Here is a 25,294-nt window from a genome sequence, read left to right as displayed (position 1 = left end):
CACACACACACACACGCACACACACAGTCATGCATCTACCATAGACAACCAAAAAGGTCAGGAGCTTTGAAGGTGAAGTGCAGTCACCATAGTAACTCGTGTTGACTCCCTCCGTCTCCCGGCAACGGGATGTAGGATGATGTCAATGGAAAGCATGCTATTTTCTACTGGTGACAGAATGATGTCACTCCTTTTGTGTACGCGAGGAGAGAGAGAGAAGGAGAGAGAGAGAGAGAGAGAGAGGTGGAAAAAGAAGTTTATTCTGTAATCTGCGGGGCGGAGGCGTGTCGGTAGCATTCCATAAAAACAATGAAGAAACAAAGGCTAAATAAATTCAGAACACGCTGAATCATGAGCCAATTCCTTGTTCCCCTCCTCCCTAGTTCTTCTCCAGCTTCTGGGGATAAGTTCATATTTCTTCTGAAAGGTGGAGAGAACTGATGATGCACAGACTTCCCTCATTCTGCGTCACTACTTTTATATTTTAAACATACATTACAAAGTTATTATAGAGGGTAATGGTGAGATTAACCTTTAATGAATACGTCGCAGAATTCCTTTCGCTATATACTTTCAGGGTAATAAAAAAAAAAAAAGTCTCAATCTGAGCTTCGTCGGTCCGATGATATGCAGACAAACAGGCTGGACGAGGAGCATTTTTCTTTTTTCTCAACAGATGACTTTCTCTGCAAACACCTCTGGACACTTGGAGAAAACAAAACCTACGAGTGAAACTATGACACTGGAGAGCGCACCTCTTTTTGCCTCCAGTCATAAATGGCATTAAACTGAGTCAGAAGTCTACCCGTGCTCTGAATCCATGAATACTCCCAGTTTCTGAATGATGGAAATAAAAAATAAATAAATAAATAAATAAATAAATAAAAACTTTGGTGCTACACATGTAGACACCTGCAAACAAGAATCTTAATATTTGTGTGCGCAAAGTTTAAGTCCTGGATGCTCAGTGTGAGAAGCCACTGCAGAAAAGGAGACCTGTTGTTCCCCCTCCAAGTCTCTCCCCCTCCCTTCCTCTCTCAGTAGCATCACAGCTTTATATAACTTTACGGCAATACTGCAATATTAGTGGGTGGATTGAGGAGTAAATCATCTTTTCCCATTTATAAACCAAAAGTAGTCAAAGCTTCTTTTTTGTAGGGTGACGATTTTTCACACTGAGCGCTGCAAGGTTTGGATTAACTTGGTTTTTACCTTCTGCTTCAAAAAAAAAAAAAAAAAAGGAAGCAGTATCTCCTTTCTTAAGCTCTGAATATTTACTTGATTCTGAATCATTCCTGAGAATAATCTTTTATCTCTTCCAGAGAGACATCAACAGCGTGTGTTTGAGGAGTGCAGTGAAACACGTCAGACTTTGCCAAGCGGATTAACGTCAGAGGCAGCCGCATCAGCAGCATTTCCAGCAGAGAACGTCTTGAAGGTTTTTCCCTCAGTAGTCTGCTGCCCCCTACAGGCCTACATGGTACCTGCAGTCCCATTTTCTTCCTCGTAAACACTAAACAGTCATGCAAGGAAAACGCCCCTCTTATCAATTAGTAATTGAAGCGTTTTTTATGAATAAAATAGTAGGACGCAAACTCAACAAGACCACAAATTTATTTAGAAATCACATTAGAGAAAATATGATCATAGCCACAGCAAAAAACAACAACAATCTTTTAATTCAAGAAAAATATTGTCACAAAAGCAGATATAATACAAAGCAGATAAATCAATTTGTCTGTGAATAAAATGCAAAAACTGAACAACAGAATACTATACACTATTACTATTACTACTCTGCATGCAGAAATAATCCATTGTGTGACCAACAAAACTTTTAAGGATCTATCTATTGAAGGTTTGGCCATTTTGGTAACAACTTACATACATTCATAAAAACAGAGTCAGTCACAAGTTTACACAAGCCCATGAATATTTACTTAGGGCATCAAATGGTGCCGTCTGTATTTCAGGGTGGAATGACCATACGACTTCAATGATTATTTTAATTAACACAACTTACTCTTGATTTTCTCTCTAAACTATACATACATCACCATCCACTTTTGGTTCAATGTTATTTAGTAAGTTGCACCCAAATCTCGTGCCTCTGGCACAATTTCAGTTAATAACTGATCAATCTTTGTATTAGAATTGGCTGATTTTATTTCAACTGGCTGGTTTCTCGGCATACGCCTGACTTTTTAGCATCATCCACACGTTCTCAAAAGTTTCGAGGCCTGGGTCACATATGAGAAGTTTAACTTTGCATTATTCATTACTAACCCAGTTTTAATGTGTGTGTTTGGGATCACTGTCCAAGTTTCAGCCTGTTGGCTTCTGGTGAAGTTGCAGATGTTGAAGCGAGTCACTGTCTTCATAGTTCTTTGTGACTGGTCGCCATGATGGTGGTAAACAAAGAGAAGAGTGAAAAGTCCTAGCATTATTCAGTGATACCACAATTTCATGTTCTCATTATATCTGTGAACTTTACAGCCAATTTCCTTCCAGGTTATGTTCCAACAAGACCCCAAACACACATGCAGCCTGGAATGGATAAAGCAGGACACTATCAAGGTTCTCAAAAATGAGAAACAAGTTGTCCTCAACTCTCTGAATTTAAAAGCTTAAACTTGCTCTATCATTCTCAGGTCAGTGGCTCCAAAACGTGGCTTTGAGTTGGAACTCTCGAAAGGAATTTAACCAAATAGTGAATGGGGAAGTTGTGTGGGAAGAGTGTGTATATATATCTGAGCCTAAATGTATAGTTCTGAACCTTTGTAAATCAGAAAAAAATAGCAATAATTTCAAACTCATGCACCAAATGGTTGTTAAAATCTACTGGCTAAATACGTCCAAACCTATGACATTCATGACGATGATGCAGAGCATTATGTAAACTTCTAACCAGCACTGTATCAAACTGCAACCCCAAAATAGTCTAACATTAACATCACGTCATAAAAAAAAGTTTTGTTTTTTTTCTCCATACAATTTGATTATAAAAACAGAGTCCAAAAATAAGGGCTAAGTACCCCATTAAAGCTCGGCTGGCTTTTGGTTTTTATAAAACAAGTCATCTGATGACAAAATATGCCCCAAGCTGTAGGTTATATAAAGAGTGGGTCATCATGCTGAGGGCAGCATCGGCAGAGAGCTCGTGTTTAAAACGGCAAACCCTAATATTCTGCGTTTAGCTCGGAGTCGCAGCTACTTTCAGGTAGCACTCATCATCTTCTAAACAAGAAGGATGTCACAGTGACACTTTGCTCTTCTCACGGCACACAGGCAGGCCCAGCATCCACGGTAACAACTACAACGGTACCCCTTTCACATCATGAGCAGAAGCTGCAGGTCGTGTCAATCAAACCGTATGTACACTATCGAAGCAGGAGCTGAATCACTGTTGAGCACAAAGAATATTAAAATATGACATCATTCTGTGCGGTCCTCACTGTATCGCTGGTAATGAGAACGGAGATTTTTTTTAAACGCCACTACGTCCGTTAAACCAGAAGCTAAGAAGAAAAAAAGAATGTAACCGACGGAGAATAAACAGCCATGCTGGTGTCTTAAATGCATTCGGTGTGAAGAAGTGACGGTCCCACAACACAACACAACACAACACAAAACAACACGGGAGCACAAATATCACAAAAATTAGAAGTAGAGGCTCATTTTGCGACGCTCTGCAGGGAGAATCAGCTCTCTCTGAATTCCATAAACAGAAACAGCTCAGCCACGTCCATGTTTCCTCCATAAACTCAGTTAGCGTCAAAGTGTGTCGGATGTAAACTCAGTGATCATGCTTATGCGGGTGAGTGAAGGGACACCTCGTTACAGCTGCGGTGAGGGACTTCGGGAATATTTTTTGGGGGGGCGAGGGATGCCTATCCAGCACACGATTTATTTATTTATCATTTTAAAAAAATTGAAAGAGGTCAAAGGTTAGGGAAGGAGAGGGAAGCTGAAGTCAAAACCTCACAGGTCCCCCCCCCACCCCCACCCAAGTGTGCAGGTGATGATGTGCATCGTGGAGGGAAGGCAGAAGCGGAGCGGGAGGGCGCGAGCGGGTCCGGGAACTCAGGAGTTGTCCGAGGGGACGTGCTCCTCGAAGCCTTCGCTCTCCCTCACCAGCGCCCTCTCCAGGATGACGCGGCCCTCTTTGTACCGCTGGCTGTCCTCGGTGGCAAACTCGTAGATCCAGCCCAGCTTGCTGTTGCAGTTCTTGCAGCTGACGTCCCGCACCATGTGCCTGCCGGTGAGCATCACTCTGTCCTGCACCTCGCTGTACTGGAGGTTCACCACCTGCGGAGGGGACAGAGGAGCCAAGCATTGCGGTTCTGTTGAGATGTTTACAAACACTCTTCGTTGGCATTGATATCAGGTTATAGTTACAACCTACAATCGAGAAATTGGTGTAGAAGTGAATTCCTGTCCAAGCTGTCCATCTTGCTGATTTTAGGTTAATATGAATTGTATTGTAAGGTTAATATTTGATTGTATTTCTCTATGCTCATTAGTCCATCTTCTATTTAAAACACAGACACCACTGGCAGCAAATGATCCCACATTATGACGCTGAAAATGTCATGTTTGAGAATTAGTTCTGTTTTTAGGTTTTGGTTTGGGGGATTGCATTCCCTCCTCCAAACTCTTTGTCTTTGTCTGACAAAAAAAAAAAAAAAAGAAAAGAGATTTATTTTCCTAGGTCTGCCTTCGGCTGGTCTGTGTGTGCATCTGTAAAGTTCACTCAAGCTTGAAAGATTTTTTTTTTTCTGCTTTAAAGCTGATCTTTTCTCAGTTCCTGTTGATGTTAAACAATGGTGCTCTCAGTTATTCTTGAGAATAGGGACAAAACAGGTCCTATGGATAAAGCATGAAATTTGAATAAAATATACACAAAATATATTTTTTTCAAATATCTAACTAAACTAACCTGGGTCATGTGAGCACAACAATGTATATTTTTCTTTTTTTTGCGAATATTGTTTTATTTTAAACATTGTAGTCGGTGGATGATGCCTGTAAAAGCCCTTGTCCAGGAGCAGAACTCAACACATTCTTATAGTTTAAAACAATTAAAGAAATACTAAAATTATATATTATATATAATATAATATATATATATATATAAGTATATATATAAGTATATACTTATATATAAGTATAAGTATACTTAAGTATACTTATACTTAAGTATAAGTACTTATACTTAAGTACTTATATATATAAGTACTTAAGTATAAGTAGTCATATAAATAATTATAAAAGTATCGATAAATTGAATTAAAAATAATTTTTAGATATTTTCCAACTCCGTTGAAATTTGTCCTTAGTTTTTGTCAACACCGTCAGAAATGAAAAGAATGTAAAAAAATCAGGCATTATTGGGGGGCTCCAGAACTTCTGAGGACCCCATGACGTCGTCTTTTCTCTTCCTTTGCTAGGACGGCTAGTTAGCTCCGGTTAGCTTAAGTTATTCTTTAGTTTTTTCTTCTGTTTTATTCCTAAGTTGCTCGTCACAACCATGATGTGTCAACTCCATAACTGACAATTTACAAAACTTTGATGAAATTTTGCGAAATAAAAGCTTAATTTTGGTATAATGTAAAGATTTCATGGACCTGACGAGCTACAATATGGCCTCCTTCAGAATAACATCATATAAATTGAGGTAGTTTGGCATTTCGTCAACTCCGTCAGATGTCAACTCCGTCAGAGTTTTTCTGACTCTTTCAGTGAAATTGTTGTCAAATCTCACTTAATTGTGCAACTAATTCATTTTAATGTATTTTACATGAATTGCATTACTTCACATGTACCAAGTTTTTCATTTTACTCACTAGTTTGTCACCACCTTCAGTTCTGTGTCAACTCTGTCATGCACTGTCAACTCCATCAGATGGACTTTTTCTTGTTTTTTGTTTTAAATAATATTTATTTTATTTCTTGAGAAGCATTTGTCTGTAAATTGAGTAAAAATATCATTAATGGGGTATTTTAAAAATCATTTTAGATTTATTTTTGTCAGATGGTGATGACAAAGTTTTGGGTCAGGTCGATTAAAAATGTAATTTTTTTTTAAAAATTCGCAACTGGGAGCCTGTACCTTAGCATCTTCATATTTTCTAAACATTATTTGTCATATTTGCATACATAAGGTTGAGAAATAATTAAAAAAAAATATGGGAAAATTAAAACCCATTTTGTCCCTATTCTCAAGAATCACTGATATTACAGTTTTGGATAGAGTTGAGTTTTAATGCTTCCTTGATTGTTTCTGATCACTCTACCTAATTTTCTTTCATACAAGATTAATAGTTTGGGTGAAATAGTTTAAATTTGGGTTCAATTGGGTTTTCCAACCAGTTAAGAATTACAAACACACATTAAACTGGTTTTGAGATTCTCAAATGGCTCTAACCTCCTCCCTATTGAATAAAATGTTGACTATGCTTTAAGGTCTGCCACAAATTCAACAAATTTGAATGAGTACTCCTATTTCTGAGAGGACAAGTCAAATACTCTACCAGAATTGTCCAGAAGTTTAAAAAACTGTGTATTGTTTTGCTAAAACTCGGTAGGGAACATTTGACAAAGCATTAGCATGTATGTATGTATGTATAACTTTGAGCCTAGAAATGACAGAAAATACAATATACATTCAAACTTCTGCACCTAATCTTTTTTTTAATGAAATCAATTAAGATGTATTTATATTATGAGCACAATCTGCACAAAGAGCAGTTCAAATAAACCATTAAAAGCTCCCAAATTAATCAGGAATCCATACTGCTAACAAAATGTAAACCTCTGGAGCTGTATGTGTACGAACCTTGTTGAAGAGGAAAGCTCTGCCTGTGGCTCCTGTGAAGCGTGTGGAGATGAGTTCGGACCGATTCGTCAGGATGGTGTCGCAGTTGGCGCAAGAGAAGAGGCGCGTCCCGCCAATATGATCCAGGAAGATGCGTCCCATTTTCTGATTCATAATACAATCACCAGAAATAGAGCACAAGAGAAAATATACAGGAAATAATGTGCAAATACAATAAATGATGACAGCTTTGACCCTTTTTAGCTGTCATTAGTCTACGTGATTTATCATAAATAAGTATCTTCCAGGAGATCAACTGGTGTGAAGCAAATGAATCCATAATAACTGAAAATTGGGACATATTTTGCTATTTTTAATACACTATGCTTTACCTTAAATTCCAGATAAAAATAGCACTAACAATAAAATGCATATAATAGGAAATATTTAAGGTTGACCTGTTTAGGATTTTATGTGGAAAAATCCCTAAAACAGGGTTTATTATTATTAAAAAAAAGGCAACCGAACAGTGTTATTAGCAATCCACTGAAAGCTGATCTCGTTATTTTACGGTTTTCTCTATAAATATTCTCTTATCTTTCTCCACTATTATCTGCGAAATCCCTCGCTGGATAATATGCAAATGATGCTACATAACCTCCTATTACTACAGTGGCAACTTGTGTTTTTGCAGTAAATGATACCATTTCAAGCCATATTTTCTTTATTGACTCCGCATGTAATTAATGTTTTCGGACACTTGACATTTCTTTGGTGTCAAGTCCCATTTTTAAAGATTATTTAATTTAAAGCTGAAAATGTCCTACTTCTAAATACCAACTATAAATATATTTTAAAGGTGAGCTATTTTCTTTTGTTGTGTGCGTGTTCTGTTGCATTACAATTTCCTTAAACTGAGCTCTATGTTCCTGATAAGCTCGACATGAATAAGGTTGGCCGCAAATAACAGTTCAAACATTACACGTTCTTGTTAAAATGCCTAAAATAAAGCTTCTTGAATGAGCGCTGCTGTTCAGAAGAAGACATTTCGACGAACTTACAGAAGATAAACGCGTTACTTGTTTTCCAGTGAGATTTCACGCCTCGTAGCACAGAGGCTTCCAAAACATTTTAGTCGGTGAGAAAGTCAGTGGAAGCAAACATCAGGCTAACCGCTCAGCTAACAGCGACAACAGGCTAGGAGCAGAAAAAACAACAACAAACGAATATTTCAGCTTCGCTCAGTATAACAGATTCCTACCTTTCAAAATCCGGTTTGAATGACACTGAAATGTTCGTCCCGCGATAATGTCATCAATATTTACACTATATTGTGTGCGCAAGTGTTTTGTTTCTGTCGTCGTCGTCGTGGCTTTGTTTTTCTTTTTCAGCTGTTCCTGTCTGCGTTCCGCTTTCAGCCAGTATCAACATCCGGTTAGGACCAAGCGACGGCTGCTGCCGCACCAACATGTTGTTACTTCTATCCGCCGCCAGGCGTCGCAAGAAATCCAACCACAGGGAAATTAAGACGCAGAAGCAAAACGATGACACGCCTCAGAGTGAGTTAAATACAAAAATGTATCATAATAACTCAGAGGTCAAAACAATATCACAGAGGCTTCAAAGAAGCCCTTATTTCAGCTAATTTAACAATGAAGCTCTAATATTATCTGTCTCGCGTTTAACACCAACAATTAAATTAACTACATAACAGAATACATTATTCTTTGGCGCATAAAGTTACATGAGTAACTTTATATTTTCTATCAAACAGATAGCAGGTAAATAAAAATGTATTTTTTTTCCAACTGATTGCTTAGTTCTGCTATGTCATCCTGTAATTATTAAACTAACTTACATTTGATGTAACATAACTTACAATTTGATTGTTGCAGAACCCTATCGAACACATTTCATAATCAAAAATCACATTGAAAGGTTTTCCATTTGAGTTGTGTATGTTAATAGTCCTTGTCTTTTGCATATCTGTTTTAGCAATTTAGGAGTGATAGTGAGAGGGAGACTAACACCATGTTAGGTCTTTATGCAACACATCATAATACAGCAGGCATGTTTTCTCTTCAATGAGACTCTCGTGATAGTAGAGCAATAATCAAAAGTCCATCTAAGGGCAAACCTCATAAAGTTTACTGTAATCTAATCACATCTCGAAACTTTTCAAAAATTATGCTCCATTTGATTTTATATGATTACAAATCCAAGGCGGAAGAGATGCAGCATCAGCACAAATTAAAAGTTGACTTCTGAAGGCATATGGCTGCACTGGATTTTATCTAGAGGTGTCAAAAAAAAGGAGGCTGCATATAAATGGGCCCCACACTTAGTCCTTCTCACATTTTATTCTGTTTAGATCCGCCAAATAAAATCCAAATAAAGTTTGTGCTTATAATGTGGAAAATTAAAAGAATGAAATCAATTTAACACAGCTCTACATATTGTTCAGTTGTTTAAGATCAATGTTTTATTTCAACTGTAAGGTCTTCAACCTAACTTTATTCTAACGCACAAAGTCTGTGCAGGACTCAACGTCACTGCGATAAGCAAAACGGCAATATTACATTTATTCTAGCTTTCAAATTGTCATGTTTTATTTCCCCATCTTTTCCTTGTTGTTCAAAACCTCGCCCTCTTGGGAGCCGTCGTCATCTCCACACCCTCCGCAGGTGGGGTGTACATTTACAGTGAATGAAAGCTCACAGTCATTCTTCATCTGAATCTGAGCAGGAGAGGGGAAAAAAGAGACTCAAACAGTTCTCCGTGTGAACGCCTTCTCTCTCTGCATCATGGCCGCAGCTGCCCTCCTGATTCTGGCAGTCCTTGGATTCTGCAACACATTCACAGGTAGAGAACCAAGTTTTCCTGATGAAGTGGAACATTCAATTTGTGCATAGATTCTTGCGTTTACCAAAACTTGTGAGATCAGAGATCTGGTAACTAAATAGCCAATCTGCTCTTTAAGAGCTCCAGATGTACTTCAGCACCTAGATTCTGCTTGGCTTTGACTTTTATAATCATTAAAAGTTTACAAGGTTTTTTCCCCTGTAATGTTTTACTAATGTTACATGACATGCAGCGTTGGTGGCTTGGTGTAATTTTACAGCATCTCTCTTATTTAGACATAAATATTTGAGGACTTCTACCAGCATTAGTACACAAAGAAAGTTCAGCATGTAAAAGAGCGTCATGACAAAACTACACGAGGATTTAACGTCATCTATGTTTTTTGATAACGTGAATTAAAAATTCAAAGGGGGGGTTTTCCCACAATAAATTAATAATATTTGCCCTTTGTCACATGCAGTTAGAGCTGGTGTCGATTTGCAAGAAAATGGACCTGCAAAACATGAATTAAAGGAGGTATTGCAATTTATCTTTCTCTACAAGATGCATGTATAATTTTCTATGTCCTATATTTGATGTATTGCTCAACTATTCAATTGTGTTTCTCTGCTGCAGACAGAGCGTTTCATGTCAGTACTTTGCACAGCACTGCCTGGCCCTCTGTCCTCTTCCCCATCAGGTAAAGCAGTGCAATCTTCACCGAGGAAGTTGCACTGTTGCTTGTATGAGAGATCTGTTTCTTCAAGAATTCATGACTCTTCGGGCCTCACGATGAAATTGTGACATCTCTGATTTTTGTTTTCCCTTGTCATCAGTTCATACTCTCACACCAGCTCACATCGCAGCCCTTCACACACTGGGAATGCCTCTGTCCCACAGGTACATGCAGAGTCAGCAGTAACACACAGACAGACACTTACTTTAGTCCTCAAAGATATATGGGCCTGTTACTGTCATCAAGAAATGCCAAATAGTTATGGCTGATGAACCTCTTAAACAAAACAAATTAGAGACTGGTATAAATGTTGCAGCAAAAAAGTTCCTTCTTTGCTTTAAAATGAAGATAAAGGAAATGGAGATGTGCATTTCTGGTCAGTAGACTGAAAGTAGGATGCACTCTGGCTTTTAACGTACAAGAAAAACAAATTTGGTAGTTTGGAGAGATTTGTAGTTGCAAATAAATCACCATGACGGTGTGTGTAAATAGCTTATACTGTATGACTAATGTGTGTGTAAACAGCTTACACACACTGTCATGGTGTGCAAACTTCACTGTGAATGTCCACACAATACTTCTATTAGAGTGAAGAGGTTTTAAAACCTCCATTTGTAAACAGCAAGCCGTAGATTGCAGGCTAGCAAGCAGCTAATTTCAGCTTGTTGTGTTTGTGTTTCTCTATAAAGAGCAAAACAACAAGAAGGTACAAGGATCTGCACATTAATGTTCCTTGAAAAATATTTGTAACTTTTATGCTATATTTTTGCTTTAGTGTATGTATTAAAATAAAATGATCAATAAACAAATGCCACATATAACATTTTGACTTTATGAGTCAACACTGTGACAACTGATCACAACTTTTCTGTTTGACATAAAAACAATTAGAGAACATAGACTCAGAGTCTCATTAAGAGTTAGGCATTTTGATGAAATTTTGACTATGTTTGCAGCTTCTTATGCCATGAATTTTTTTGTTTTTGTTTTTTACTTATCAGGAATGAAGCCTCCACTGTTGTCAGGAGGCTGATAGGTAAGATCAATCAAAACAACGCTTTGGATTATGTATTAGAAAGTATTTCCTTCAAGGTTGGCGGAAAGTTCACATCAAGAGCAGATCATATCTCATCAATGTTCTGATTAGGATGCACTTTAAAGAAAAAGCTATTGCATCAATAGCCATGCGGTGAATTGAGCTTATCTGTATGGATATTATAGTCAGCCATAAACACAGAACACTGACCTTCAAGCCACATAATTAGGAACACAGCATGACGACAAAAATAAAACTTCTCTGTTTGCGAAAATCTTACAATGTGCTGAAAGTGCTTTGTCATACCAAGCATTTTATTCAATGTATTCTCTGTGTTCGTACAGAGCTGTTTTCCATGTTTAATCCCAAAGTGGTCACTCAGCATGAGGGTCAGATCTCCTTCCACCACGGGTAACACGCAGAAATCAACCATCCAAGTGCTTGAATGTAAAAATTGTACTATTCCTCATGTGTGGAGGTAATGTGTTTCAGGAGTTTAATACAAGAGACAGAAGAGCTTTCCTCTTACCTTTCCAAGCAGGTATATTCGGTCTATTCATGCAAGCTGGCATTCGTTCTAAGCGTTTCATTTCTTTGTATTGAATCAAACCCATCTGGCTTTATGTCTTAGGAGGAGACGGATTGGAGCATTGTGCTGTTGTTCATCCCTGTAGATTTAACATGCGCCTGTTCAACAGATGTGAGGCTTCTTGTGTCAAATCTACAAAATTAATCTATTTTACCCTTTGGATATAGCGTGTATAAAAGACGTGTGTGTTTCTTTGCGTTGTAGGTCGTCGAAAACATTCAAACCAGAGTTCAGGAAGTGGACGCAGCTCTGAGGATGCTGCAGAAGCAGGTGTGATTTTGACGTTCCATAAAACTTTGTCATCAACCAATAGAACAGTGAAAAAAATAAAATAAAATCAGAGACAATAACTGTATGCTGTTGTGCTGGAAATGTGCTTCCAGGTGCGTCACACTATGGTTCACGTGGTGGTTTGGAGTGAACATCGTCAAGAAGACAGGTGAGTGTTGGATGAAAATCAAAGCTAAAAGTATTGTTCCTTGTCGATACGTATGGGTGCAGTATGTTGGTATTATGCAGAGCAAAAGTGCGAGAAGGTAATAAAAATGATTCATTATTAAAAGTAGCAAGAAATACAGTGTGTTTTATTGTGAATTTATGCAATAAACCGAGGTAATTCAATGTGCTTTACAAAACGAACAAAGAAACATCACATTGCACTGGCAAAATACAGTGAAATAACAAATGTTGTAACTAGAAAAAAAAAAAAAAATCCAGATTCACGTTTTAAAAATCAAAGTCAGCTCTACGCAGGTGGGTTTTTAGCCTAAGTTTTAAAGGAAGTCAGTGTTTCAGTTGTTTTGCAGTTTTCTGGAAGACTGTTCCAGATTAGATGACGTCGTGGTGGCAGCATTTGTGAGCACTGCTCACAAACGCATGCTCCCCTTTCCACCTTTCTATGTGGAAAACATTTTTTAAAAACACATAATTTCTCTTTCGCCTTACAATTATGCTCAGCTTTGTGTTCATCTACTACTCAAATCCTATAAAAACACATTTAAGTTCATACAACACAAAATGAGCGATGTGCTGTATGCCTATAAACTGTGAAGAATTGTCAGAGTTTCCTGTTTTTGCTTTGTGGCAGGTGTGCTTGTGCAAAAGAAGGCATAAACCCAGGTCTACAGAAAGCTTTCCTACTGAAAGCCCTGCAGGTACAGCACTGACTGGCACATGACTTGTAACGTGCATTCATTTTTCAGAGCTATCTTCAGACTTGCGTGCTTGATCTGCTTTCAGGACTCTGTAAGTGATCTGCTGAAAAATCCAGCCCAGTACAGCCGAGGTGAAGACTTCACCGTTGCACTGCAGTCTTCTCCAGTTATCCTCAAATCCAACTCGGATTCTGTAAGTGAATAGAAATCAACACTAACTGTGGTGTCGCAATTACCTGTGAGCTGCGAACCATATGTTTCCTGTTCTCATGTGTAATGTATATGTGATGTGTCTTTCTTTGAAGGAAATCACTGACTCCCATATAAACGAATTGGCTCTTCAGCTATGGACCGATTTGGTGAGTTCTCATCAGTGCAAGAGAAACAAGCTCAGTTTAAAGAACAGTTTGTGCAATCATGTCTGGCATGCAACAAAGCAACGTGCTGTGTAGATAACAGGACACAGTCACTAAAACCCAAAGTGAGTTTGAATAATGATTAGACTTGGCCTGACTGATTAGATAACAGACGTTAAGATTAATATTGTGAGATTAACCTCGAGTTGTGTTTCCCATACTTCTTTAAACCTGTGTGTTCGGGTAAACAGAGCATACATGAGATCACTTTGGTTAAACATACAGTCACAAAAAGTAATGACCCCTAAATTTTAACTAATGATACATTTCTTCTATCAGCTCCAGCCCTCAATACACCAGACAGAAATGAATGATCTCATTGTCATTCCCTGCCCTACACAGGTAAGGTAAACCACTGAATCCCACTTTCTAAGACTCAACTTGTTTAACACATTTAAAATTTTCCAGGAAAGGCCTTTTCTTCGAACATACATAAACACCCCCGATGAGAGAGAGCACGAGAATGTTGCTAGCAAAGCCTCTGCACCGATAGATCCTGTAAGAGCTTCTTTGATAAGACCCAAACCAGATTGCAGATGAACGATGATTCTGCTTTAGAATAACGAGGGATTCTCTCTGTTGTCAGGTCATGGGCACTGAAGTGCTTTGCACAAATCGAAATCCATCTCCCACCACACCTACATCAGGTAAAGGATGTTTTTTTTTTTTTTTTTTTTTTTTTTTTCCAAACCTTAAAATCCGGAAAGCACTTAATTTTAAGCTATTTAAACTGTTATTTACCTGTGCAGTTCACAACGTCAGACCTGCGGATATCAAGGTGGTGGCAGCTGTGGGCGACTCTCTGACTGTAAGTGATTTTCATCTTTTTTCATGTCAGCAGCTACGTTAACTGTATCCAACCACAGTCGTTATCACAAAATCAGTGCATGCAATATCCCAATCATAACTGCTTGGGTGTAGTGTTTGTTAGGGTGTAATGCCTCTGGCCACCTAGATGTCCTTTATGTCAGCAACTAATCTAGAATTTAGTGAACCAGATCAGAAAGCTCATAGAGTGAGATCGGTCAATGTGATGATGGCAAAGAAAGAGAGCATTGAGGAAATCAATATTATTTCATTAAGGATCAATATCATTATCATGGTATTCAAAAATATTATCGAACTGCCATGTTACACTAATGTTTTTCTGCCTTGTTAGCGACTTTTGAGTTGATTTTTGAGTCAAGGTAAAGGTCTGAATGAGAAACAGGGATGCTGGGATCAGAGAGCCACATATTACACCGTGATACTGAAACGTGATTTAAACTTATTGGAAAGGCAACCAAAGCAGATTCAACTGTATCTCCTTTGTTTGCATTGGTTGTTTCTGTGATGCTACACATCTGATATTATTCCAGGCAGCCAATGGCGTCGGTGCAAAAGAAGACAACCTCTTGTTGGTCACTTATCAATATCGAGGACTGTCATGGAGGTAAGCTCTGTACTTTGAGATATTAATGATCCTTATTCCTATGAACTAAGATTTAAGTAAACTAACGTCTGTTTCTGCAATTTTCAGCATCGGTGGGGATGACGACATATCCAATGTGACAACTTTACCAAGTACGTTTGTTTCCTATGTTTTATTTTCAAATAATTAACAAACATATATTTGCTATATCAAGGTTTTAGCAAATAAAAGGTGGTAGTTTGTCTTGGAAGCACTTCCAAGACAAACTACCACTTCTTCTTAGCTACAGGTTCTAGGATGTACTGTTTATGTCGTTGGTAAAAAACTGAACCTAAAACAATTTGGTAATCACAATTAATACAATATTTATCAAGAAGGCAATACTTTCCCCCAAGTCCAAACTGTTTGACATTTGTACTCAGGTTTTCTTTGTCTGAATTTAAAATTTGACTGATGACTTGAAATATTCCAGTGTCACATAAACAGTTCAATCAAGGTAACATTGTAAAACAAATAAATAAAAATAAAAAAAACACTCATAATGGCAGCTTCTATTGCTGTTCATACCCTCTGACATTTATGGTGCCTTGATGGACGACCTCAGCACACACATCAAATACACGTGTGGTAATGTAACCTGATAACATCACAGATCTTTGCCTTTAAGCTTTGCGCTGATAACAAGCTGGATTGTAGTTAATAAATTAATATTTAATAATATGTTATATAAATCAAAATCACACATGCAAACACACAAGTCTAGGTCAAACGTCAAGTGTTACTGATCAATTATTTGATTTTTATTGCAGTTACCCGTGAGCCTAAAATTTAAAGCAATGTGAAGTATTTTTTTTTTTATCTGTGTTGCATTGAAATAATTGTTTCAATAATTTATATAAGATGACATTGTCAACTCATGATATTTGTGTTTATTTCTATTTTTAATTCTTAAAACAAAAGCTGCAATTTAAGTGTCAAAAACATGTATAATCTGAATTTAATACAGTTACACATTTATTGGGAACAATGATAAATGTGTACACAATATAATTTTTTAGAATACTTTTATTGCAGTCAAATATTCCCACAATATTAAAACAAATTATGTATTTATTTTCATTTCTTCATTTCTATATTCATTTCTTTGTAAATGTATTTAATACTAAAGCAAAACTCCTGAGCCAATTTCATTTGATTGGTCTTCTAAAATATTCAGTATTGCCCCAGCATTAAACATGGATTCTCAATTAATGTCGATGTAGCTGCGTATGGTTTAAATCATTTTTCAAATCCTTGCATTTTTCTTAAGCTAAAAAATTAATTACCACAATTTTTCCAGTAATGCTACAGATGTTTATTTACTCACTTGATAATATTCTGGTTTGTACAAAAGGAGTCCCAAGTCATGGAAATGACCAAACAGAGCTTAATCATTTATCTGTAGCCATAAGCCTCTGCATAACATTTTTTTAAAATCTGTTTGAATGATTTTTTTGTAGACATCCTGAGGGAGTTTAACCCCAATGTGACTGGATTTTCAACGGGCATCGGAAACCAGGACAGTCCAGGAGCTTTTCTCAATCAGGCTGTACCCGGAGCACAGAGTGTGTCAGTATTTCCAGACATCTGAAGGCTTTTTTTTTTCTTCCCCATTGTAAATACATGTGTTGTAATATTATCTTAACTGATTATCTTATTGAAATTTGTCTCTTGTTACAGTAACATGGTGGAGCAAGTACGCACTCTAGTGGCCAAAATGAAAAATGACCCGGTATGGAAGGAATTATTTATGTTATACATCTCATTGTCATTGTGCTGTTTTGTTCACGTATTACATCACAGTCTTTATCCGTGATCTTTTTCAGCACATCGATTTCGTAAATGACTGGAAGGTGATCACCATGTTTATTGGTGGCAATGACATATGTGCTTACTGCACAGACAGTGTAAGTGCTTTCTCCTCACACATTTTAAGACTGAAGCCATACTTAGAGCGACCTGATTATTTTTAAACCACCATATTTCAATTTAAAGTTGTGTAATGAATGATTTACATTAGAATCAATATGTGTTCACTTACATTATTTTACATTGTAAGGCATGGCCATTCAATCAGTACAATACCCTTGAAATGTGAGAAAATCACAAGCTAATGTTTGAACTGAATGTTTCCCCTTCAAATTTATTTAAAGCGTGTTTTTTGTTGTTGTTGTTGTTTTTCCTACAGGTTGTCTTTTCAGCCAGAAATGTTGTCAATCGAATCCGTGAAGCGCTGGACATACTCCACCAGGAAGTATGTTCTCATCGTCTTGCACTGTACACAATGTGTCTGAAAAGTGCCAAAGTCTGTATTACAATTACTTACCGTGCAAATTTTTTTATTTCTTTTAATCATCCACCAGGTACCTCGTGCAATTGTTAACATGGTAGAGATGTTCAACATCGTACCCCTGCGCGAATTGCACAAGGACAAATCTTTGGGTTGTCCCACCTGGATGGTCAAGTTAGTGTTTTTGTCTCACCAAGGCAAAAAGTAGGACTTTAAAAACCTGTGACATGTTGCTTTTAACTGTCCTTGTGTACGTGTTTCAGTATCATTTGCCCCTGCGTGCTGACGGCCACTGATGGATCACATGAACTGCAGAAGCTCAGTGACTTCAACAGAGCGTATCAGGTACAGTTCTCTGCACAGTTTACGTCTTAATCGAGGAAATCGGTAGAAAAAGTAACCCTTTAAAGTCCTGTTTAATTTCACTTTTAAAAGTTGAAACGGACAATAATATTGTCAAAAAAAATTGTAAAATCTAACTATTGTTAGATTTTCATTATTTCATGCTTGCACTGAACCATATTTGTACCAATATACTAGTACTGCAAATGGGTTTTGTTTATCGAGATATTCCCAGTTGAGAAACTGTAATTTTGTACTTGCTTACATGTAGTGCATAATGTCCCACAATGCCAAGGAGAATTGTATTCAGTTCTCAGCATTTTAAAAAAATATTTACTCTTAGTAGCTAAAAATGAATCTTATTTCTCCTTCGTATGACAATAAAGGCTATTTCTGTTCTTAATTTGGATTGTATTGAAACAAATGCTGTCTTAGACGCTAAACCGTCTATTTGTTGTGCTTACTTTCTCCACCTGGCTGTAATTCTCAACATGTTGTCTCTTTATTATCTGCAGCATGGCATGAGAGAGCTGGTTGACTCTGGAAGGTATGACACACGAAACAACTTCACGGTGGTGCTGCAGCCCTTCTTTAGAGAGGTTGTCCTTCCCAGGCTAGAGGTGAGAGCGGGAAGATTTTACACAAAAAAAAAGTTGTTTCTTCACATTCTTTTTCTTTTTTATTCATTTTAAAATTCTTTTTACTTTCTGTGCTAGGACGGTCGGCCTGATCGCTCTTATTTCTCTCCTGACTGTTTTCATCTCAGCCAGAAAGCTCACACCCTCATGGCCCGGTCCCTTTGGAACAACATGGTAGAGTTTGTTCCAGGGCATGTCTCATATTTGTGTTCTTTACTTTCCTTTTTTTAATCTAAAACAAGTTAACGGCTCTCACAATCTCTTAGTTGGAGGCAGTTGGCAGCAAGACTTACACTCAGGACTTCCAAGCTAAAATTGATCTCAAGTGTCCAACAGAGGTAAAAAAAAATAAATAAAAAAAATCAGAAATTGCATTCTATATATTGCTCCAAACATTTGCATGTATTCATTTTCATTTTGGTTATTCATCTAGAGCAACCCATTCATTCGAACAGCAGCCAATAGCGACTACACCTTCCCAGGCCCTCCACCAACATCACCTCCCATTACTGTAGGTTATGTTTCCCCAAATTAACATAGCAAATATTTATTGTGTGACCATCATGCTAAAATATATGTATTTGTAATTTTTCTAGAACTGGGGCAGCGATTTCTCCTGCGCTTATACAACTCCGTCAAACTCTGTGCCCACTTCTGGTAAACATCCCGACGACAATCACGTGAAAGGCTATGTTTGACTCATAGAAATGTACCAATATCTGGGTTTTGTTAGCCCACAGAGTGCGCCCAGCAGATATTAAGGTGGTAGGAGCTCTTGGAGACTCTCTAACGGTAAGTACTGATTACAGAGGCCTAATTTGGTGTTAGAAATATAGAAAAAAGGACAGTCTGGCTCAACGACCACCCTTGTTTTACATCATTTGTGCAAAGGTGTCACTTGGTCTTGTGGATGATGGCTAGAACTTGAAATCTATTGTTGGGTGGTTATACAAATGCTAAAATTGGTTTTCTGATTCTGCGTCTTCAGGCTGCATTTGGTGCAAGAGCAACAAACCTGTTGGAGCTTCCTATAGAGTACAGAGGGGTGTCATGGAGGTGAGACAAAAGATTTCTGGAAAAAAAAATTCATGTAAAACTGTGTGCAATTGGCTCACTTTGTTTCTCTCTCTACCTAGTATTGGAGGTGATGACACTCTTGAGACTGTCACAACATTGCCAAGTAAGAGTCGAGAATTTTTTTCCTACGTTGTGTAATTGCACAATAGCACCACTAGAGGTCAGTCCTAGACCAAAATAAACGGAAAATTTCTCTGAACTGTTGGCTTTTTACATCAGATGTCCTGAAGAAGTTCAATCCTGGTATCAAAGGGGCTTCAAAGGGAACTGGGAAAGAGCAGACTGGTTTCAACTTGGCTGTATCTGGGGCTAAAGCAGGGTGAGCTCAAACACTGTCCAATGTTTTGGGCATTTTATGAACTCATGGAAACAGCAGCCTGACAATATATCCAATTATTTGCAGCGGGATTCCAGATCAGGTCAGGCGTCTGGTTGATGCCATGAAAAATGATGCTGTGAGTTTTTAAGTGATCTTAAACTTCTATTCAGCTTTGTTGCAATGCAACGCATTTGATTCTAATGTTTGCTCCCTCTGTCTGTCTCTTCTGGATCTTTTATTGGATGGAGCTAGACGGTGGATTTTCAGAATGACTGGAAGCTCGTGACTCTCTTCATTGGAGGCAACGACCTTTGTCAGTACTGCAATGACCGGGTGAGTCGCCTGAAGAGTTCCCTCTGAAACGCGCAGAGTCTCTGGTTAAGCCTCACTGGGTGTTGTGTGGCACTGCCTCATGATATCACTCCCCAAATGGATCTGCGCTCCAGAGCATAATGACGCTTTGTGAGGGGGGCTCTCCTCTAATAGCCTTATTGTGTCAGAGTGCGATGAGAGCAGGCATGGTTTCTTTTCAATGAGCACATTCTGTTACCTTACCCCTCCAACACGGACCTCCCGCCTCCCACGTCCATCCCAGCCTCTGTCTGCATTAAAGAAGCACAGAGGGACACAGAGACGGGCCTTGTTCCCTACAAGGCATAAACAACTCAGAAGACTTTCTTCATCTAGTTTCTATGACTCACCTTAGGCTTTATAGACTCAGCGGCCTTTCTTTTAATGACTCTCTTTTGAAGCAGGGCAGGAGAAAAGTTGCATCAATTTAAAATGAGCTCTAGGATTGGGTGCTTACTGGTTGCATGCCTCCTCTAGCTGAATAGATTTAGACTAAGCCAGTTCATGAGAGTTTAGCGAGTTTTTCTCTCGCTAAGGTAGAGATGCTAAGCAGCAATGGCGGTTTGCGATATGGGCCATAGGGGCAGTTGCCCAGGGCAGCATTAGAAAGGGGATATCCGTAAAGATAGAGATTATTTATCTGAGTTTCATCCTGAACAGGTTTTCTATTGCTTTCATGCATGTGCAGTCAATGGAGAGTTGTGTAGAGAAGTCGTCTACGGGTTCCTGCTAGTCACACAGCCTCCACATGGCGGGGATGTGCAGATTATTCTGACATGTCTGATTTTCCCTTAGTGACCTTATATCTTGTTAGACCGTTTTTTTAATGGGCTGTAGGATGACCTCATCCAGGGTGCCATCTGTTAAGAAGGCTTAACAAAACTTTTTGTTCACCATTAATTATTTATTCATTCTGCCTAAAAAACCCACAGGCCGCTCTTTCACCAGCAAACTACACCAAGTACTTGAGGACAAGCTTGGATATCCTGTACAATGAGGTAAGATGACTATGATATACCATGAAATCCTAAGTCTAACAGAAATTGTTTTCTTTACATTTTGTTTAGATCAGCACTGATCCGTAAAAGGATCAAGTCTGATTAAATTGGGTTTTCTTGGTGTTTGGTTTCAGGTTCCGAGAACTATCGTCAACGTTTTAGAGATCCTGGAAATTGAAGGCCTTCGCAGAATCAAAAAGGACGGCCTAGGGTGCACCTTGGTCCAAAAGTAGGCTAACACAATAGTCTGATCATGTCTTCATAAATCAAGGCCACTGAGTCCGAGAAGGAAAGCACTTTTTTTAAAATCAAAACCTTCTTAATGATGAGCTAGTTCTGTGAATAACTTTAAGGAGAAATCCTCTTAAGTCAGATTCAGTTTAAAATGTAAATAAAAGAGACCAAAAGATGTCTCTTTAAAAATTTTCCAGTTTGCACAGCTTTTGGAAATGCAGATTTGGCACTGAGTTATTGAAAATTATTGATGTCATCAATGTTGTTGTAGAGGTTTGTGAAGTATTTTTAATTTTAGAACCACTTTAGAGCCAGGCACATATAGAGGCACCCAAGGTACAGATGCGAAAAAAGTCTTAAATTTATATTCTTTTACAGTACCATAACAATGCAATGAAAAATTAAGAAAATTTGAAGCTTATCTAATTTAAGTTTTAATTCCAAAAATCTTTTTATATTGAATGACACTGGGAACTCTTTGAAATTAGCAGGAGATATTTTAAACACAAATTTGATGTAGGTAACAGCAAACATGAAATGGGTTGTCACTGTGTCCTTTAGCAGAATGATGGTCAAATCAACACAAAAGTCATTTTAGTTCCCTGAACTTAACCTGGTGGGAGAGCTGAAAAAGACTGAGCTCGAGAGAATATTCAGGATTCTGAAACATCCACACAGATTTTGTAAACCGTAGGTCAAAGGTTCCTCTCTGTACGGTGATTATGATTTGGTAGGAAACAATTATTTTGTACCGAGGTATTTTTCCTCAAAATGCACTCAAAATCTTTTCTTTTAGCCTATGTAACTGTAAGAGACAATTAGTTTATTTTTCAGAATATTTTTAGCATGGGTCTCGACAATTATGACCGACCTTAAATCCTTTTCAAATTAAGCAATTCATTTTCCAAAATGAGATGTTGATTCCCCCCCCCATTTGACCCACAGACAAGTGTGCCCCTGCTTCCTGTTACCTGGAGAGGATTCCCCAGAGCTGGGTGAAATGAAACGGATCAACCGGGAACTGCAGGTTTCTAGACAGAGAATAGTGTCATCTCTGGAACACGTTATGAGTAAAAGAGGTCATCAATAACATCTTTATCCACTTTTGTTAGACTGCGACTGAAAATCTGGTGTACGAAGACCGTTATAAAGGCAGAGAGGACTTTGCTGTGGTTCTCCAGCCTTTTTTCAGAAATTCCATCGTTCCTCTAGATGCTGTAAGCCGTCTGCACAACAACACTCAATTGCTGTTCCGAGATTTAGGTTTAAGATGGAAACACTCCCGTCCTATTAGAGCACAAAACACTCTCAGTGATCCTGTGCTTGCTTTCCTGCAGGATGGCGTGCCCGACACCACCTACTTCTCCCAGGACTGTTTCCACTTCAGCGAGCGAGGACATGCTGACATGGCTGCTGCTCTGTGGAACAACATGGTGAGTTTGGCAAGGCCAAAAGTACAAATCTAACTGCAGGGTTTTAGATATAGTGTTGCTAAATTACCACTTAAGCTGAGCAAAGTCCTGTTTCTGTTTTATCTCCAGCTGGAGCCAGTGGGTAAAAAGCAGACCTACAACAATTTCACCAATGCCAGAAATATCCTCAAGTGCCCCACTGAGGTAAGACATCTGCTGCAGATTGCCACTGTTGACCCATTTTTGCAATGCATTTTGCTGTACGTACAGCACAACTACAGCATATTCACACTTCTAAAGTTTTTTCCATATTTTGTTGTTGCAAACTTCCAGAACCAATATGTGCACAGTTTACTCTTAAAAATCTATACTAAATAGCTCACAATGACAACGTCAAAATAACTATTTAAAGACTTTTGTAAATTTAAAAAAAGAGAAAAAAAATATCGGGACATTGACACACACTACATGCGTATGTATTCACACACATTGCCATAATGTTCAGGTATCAATTCGAGTACATCTGATTTCCATTGGTCGACCTTGAGAACTTTATTGGTGTCCACCAGTGGTCAATTCAACAGCAAGCTCATTTCAGAGCAGAAACCAAACGCATGAAGTCAGATTAATTCAGTAAAAAAATTGTAAGCGGGACATAAATCTGTAGAAGAAGGAAGCAAAAAAACAAAAAATTACCTGGACTTAAATTAAGAATCACTTTAAAGAAACTAAAAACTCCTGAAATGACGTCAGACTTATACAGCACTAAATTCAATATCCTTCCATTTTTCAGGAGCAGCCGTATATCTTCACAAGCGTGAACAGCTTCCCCAGTTTGACCACAACCACAGCACCCACAATGGGTAGCACAGCACTGCCTTTCACCCCAGAATGTTCAGGCACTGTCCCAGCATGGCTTGCTGCTGTACTGGCAGTTGTTGGACTTCTGGTTGGCTGCGCCGTCACTGGGCTCCTCCTCTCCTACAGACACAAGAGAAGCAAGAAGAAGACCTCGGCTACAGTTGAGATGAACGCTTCTGCTCATAATGCTTACTCCAACTCTTACACTGAAACATCCAAGCAGAAAAATGAAGAAAGTCGGGGACAAAACAGTGCTTTCTGAAAGCTCAGTGCTTACAGGACCAACTAAACAGTGTTTTATGTTCAAACAAAGTAATGTAGCTCTGTCTGTTTTGACAAGAAAAAATAAGTAAATGTTTTATTTTATTTAGAGAAATCAAAATGATCAGTACTTTAAATGACTAAATCCGAGAAATGTATTTAAACTTGTTTGGCTGAACATGTCACAACAATTGTCTGTGAGGAACATTTGCACTTTTTACTTTTGCGCACACTGGTAAGGCAAATTTAAACGTTTGCCTTAGTTGTTAGTCTAACAACTAACATCGAACAGGTACTGCCACAAACCACTGAATATATGCACATGTCTGCTTGCACAAACATGTGCAAGCATGCAGACTACCTTTAGTGGTTGCACATTTCTTTCTAACTTCCTCCTATCTACACAAGGTTTTTGGACAATGTAACATGAAGTCCTGGACGTAATATCCTCCTTAAAACTTGATCAGAAATAAATGTAACATTGTGCAGTTTTGTGCCATTTTTTTCAGTTTTTTTTTTCCTTCCAAAAAATAATTTTATATTTTGCTTATACCAAAGACGGAATGAATAATTTGAGAGTATGAATTTGGATAATTTGTACCCTCTGTCCCATTTAAAAGCACTGGGAGTACCATCACATTATAAACATTGGCCTACTCGAGATGGACTACTCATACCTTGTGTGTTTATCATATCAGCAGTGCAATAGACTGGAGGCTATATAACCATGTTTTTTATGACACTCTTAAAATGATTAAAGTAGGCTGACAGCTTCTGTTATTTTCATCACATATTAAGAGAAATGGAAAATACTTTGCTTTGATTAGAATTGCAGGCCTAATATTCAGGAATAAATATTAAAATATATCAGACAAATTTTAGAAACTTCTCTGTTTCGGGAAAAGGATTCCCATGTTTCACTGTGGGGACAGTGTGTTCAGCATAAGGTGGATTATCAATTTTTGGGTTGTTTGTTTTTTCATTTGTATCTAGACCAAAAAGTTTAATTTTAGCCTTATCTGTACAGAGCCCCTTTCTCCATGTGTTTGCTGTGACCTCTCGTGATTTGTAGTCATTTTTTAAAACAACTTTAAAAAAGCTATTTATTGTGGGTGGAAAACATTAACAAATGTAATTTATTTCTATTTTTTTACCCATCAGGATAAATTGAATTCTGATTGGAATTGATTATATGTTGGTCAGATGACAGCTGTAAATAATTATTTAAATATGTATTACATTATTTTACTTTGTAATGATTTAAGGTGTACAAATAACGGTTGTAATTTATGTTTTAATAGTTATAATGGTACTTTTTTATTTTGTAGTTATTATTAAAGTCTTTTAGATTAAAATGATCCCGTAATTATTTGAACTCTGAGTTTATATTCGGAACGTTTTTATATATTGCAAACAATTAAACTGTTGTTAATCTGCTTGCCTGATATCCCTGGTTGGTCATTATTTTACTT

At 37.9% G+C, this 25,294-nt stretch overlaps 2 protein-coding genes across 2 annotated transcripts; one reads left to right on the top strand and one right to left on the bottom strand.

The window, feature by feature from the left end:
* Window positions 1-1,596: 1,596 nt before the first annotated feature.
* On the bottom strand, window positions 1,597-8,247 carry LOC106906575 (protein yippee-like 5). The gene is made up of 3 exons (XM_014971904.2): window positions 8,079-8,247; window positions 6,839-6,982; window positions 1,597-4,308 (listed from the first exon to the last, which is right to left on the bottom strand). The coding sequence occupies exons 2-3, from the start codon at window positions 6,977-6,979 to the stop codon at window positions 4,084-4,086; spliced, it is 366 nt and encodes a 121-aa protein (XP_014827390.1). The 5' UTR covers window positions 6,980-6,982; window positions 8,079-8,247; the 3' UTR covers window positions 1,597-4,083.
* Window positions 8,248-9,570: 1,323 nt separating this feature from the next.
* Window positions 9,571-25,267, top strand: plb1 (phospholipase B1). The gene is made up of 43 exons (XM_014971912.2): window positions 9,571-9,679; window positions 10,140-10,195; window positions 10,295-10,358; window positions 10,495-10,558; window positions 11,396-11,430; window positions 11,775-11,841; window positions 11,923-11,971; window positions 12,062-12,130; window positions 12,224-12,289; window positions 12,403-12,458; window positions 13,107-13,173; window positions 13,259-13,366; window positions 13,479-13,532; window positions 13,869-13,931; window positions 13,998-14,087; window positions 14,176-14,236; window positions 14,339-14,397; window positions 14,948-15,021; window positions 15,109-15,152; window positions 16,500-16,608; window positions 16,720-16,771; window positions 16,866-16,946; window positions 17,228-17,293; window positions 17,403-17,503; window positions 17,593-17,674; window positions 18,187-18,291; window positions 18,388-18,483; window positions 18,576-18,647; window positions 18,743-18,820; window positions 18,906-18,966; window positions 19,043-19,101; window positions 19,298-19,365; window positions 19,446-19,489; window positions 19,606-19,705; window positions 19,790-19,841; window positions 19,958-20,038; window positions 20,989-21,054; window positions 21,189-21,283; window positions 22,234-22,315; window positions 22,401-22,505; window positions 22,626-22,721; window positions 22,830-22,904; window positions 23,494-25,267. Exons 1-43 carry the CDS (start codon window positions 9,622-9,624, stop codon window positions 23,821-23,823), a joined length of 3,360 nt encoding a protein of 1,119 aa, XP_014827398.2. The 5' UTR covers window positions 9,571-9,621; the 3' UTR covers window positions 23,824-25,267.
* Window positions 25,268-25,294: the final 27 nt, after the last annotated feature.

This window comes from Poecilia mexicana, unplaced genomic scaffold (assembly GCF_051168715.1).
Source record: "Poecilia mexicana isolate PSO_F unplaced genomic scaffold, ASM5116871v1 scaffold_22, whole genome shotgun sequence".
In the NCBI taxonomy this organism is placed as follows: domain Eukaryota; kingdom Metazoa; phylum Chordata; class Actinopteri; order Cyprinodontiformes; family Poeciliidae; genus Poecilia; species Poecilia mexicana.
The sequence above is the reverse complement of the archived record's forward strand: the minus strand, read 5'-3'. Positions and strand labels throughout refer to the sequence as shown.

What these genes read in the sequence shown, in the direction of transcription:
- LOC106906575 (XM_014971904.2), bottom strand. Translation starts at nt 6,979, where the DNA reads ATGGGACGCATCTTCCTGGATCATATTGGCGGGACGCGCCTCTTCTCT. An exon ending in GAGCTTTCCTCTTCAACAAG is followed by an intron (nt 4,309 to 6,838) that starts GTTCGTACACAT and finishes TCCCCTCCGCAG; the next exon opens with GTGGTGAACCTCCAGTACAG.
- plb1 (XM_014971912.2), top strand. Translation starts at nt 9,622, where the DNA reads ATGGCCGCAGCTGCCCTCCTGATTCTGGCAGTCCTTGGATTCTGCAAC. An exon ending in CAATGTGACAACTTTACCAA is followed by an intron (nt 15,153 to 16,499) that starts GTACGTTTGTTT and finishes ATTTTTTTGTAG; the next exon opens with ACATCCTGAGGGAGTTTAAC. An exon ending in TGTCCCACCTGGATGGTCAA is followed by an intron (nt 17,504 to 17,592) that starts GTTAGTGTTTTT and finishes TACGTGTTTCAG; the next exon opens with TATCATTTGCCCCTGCGTGC.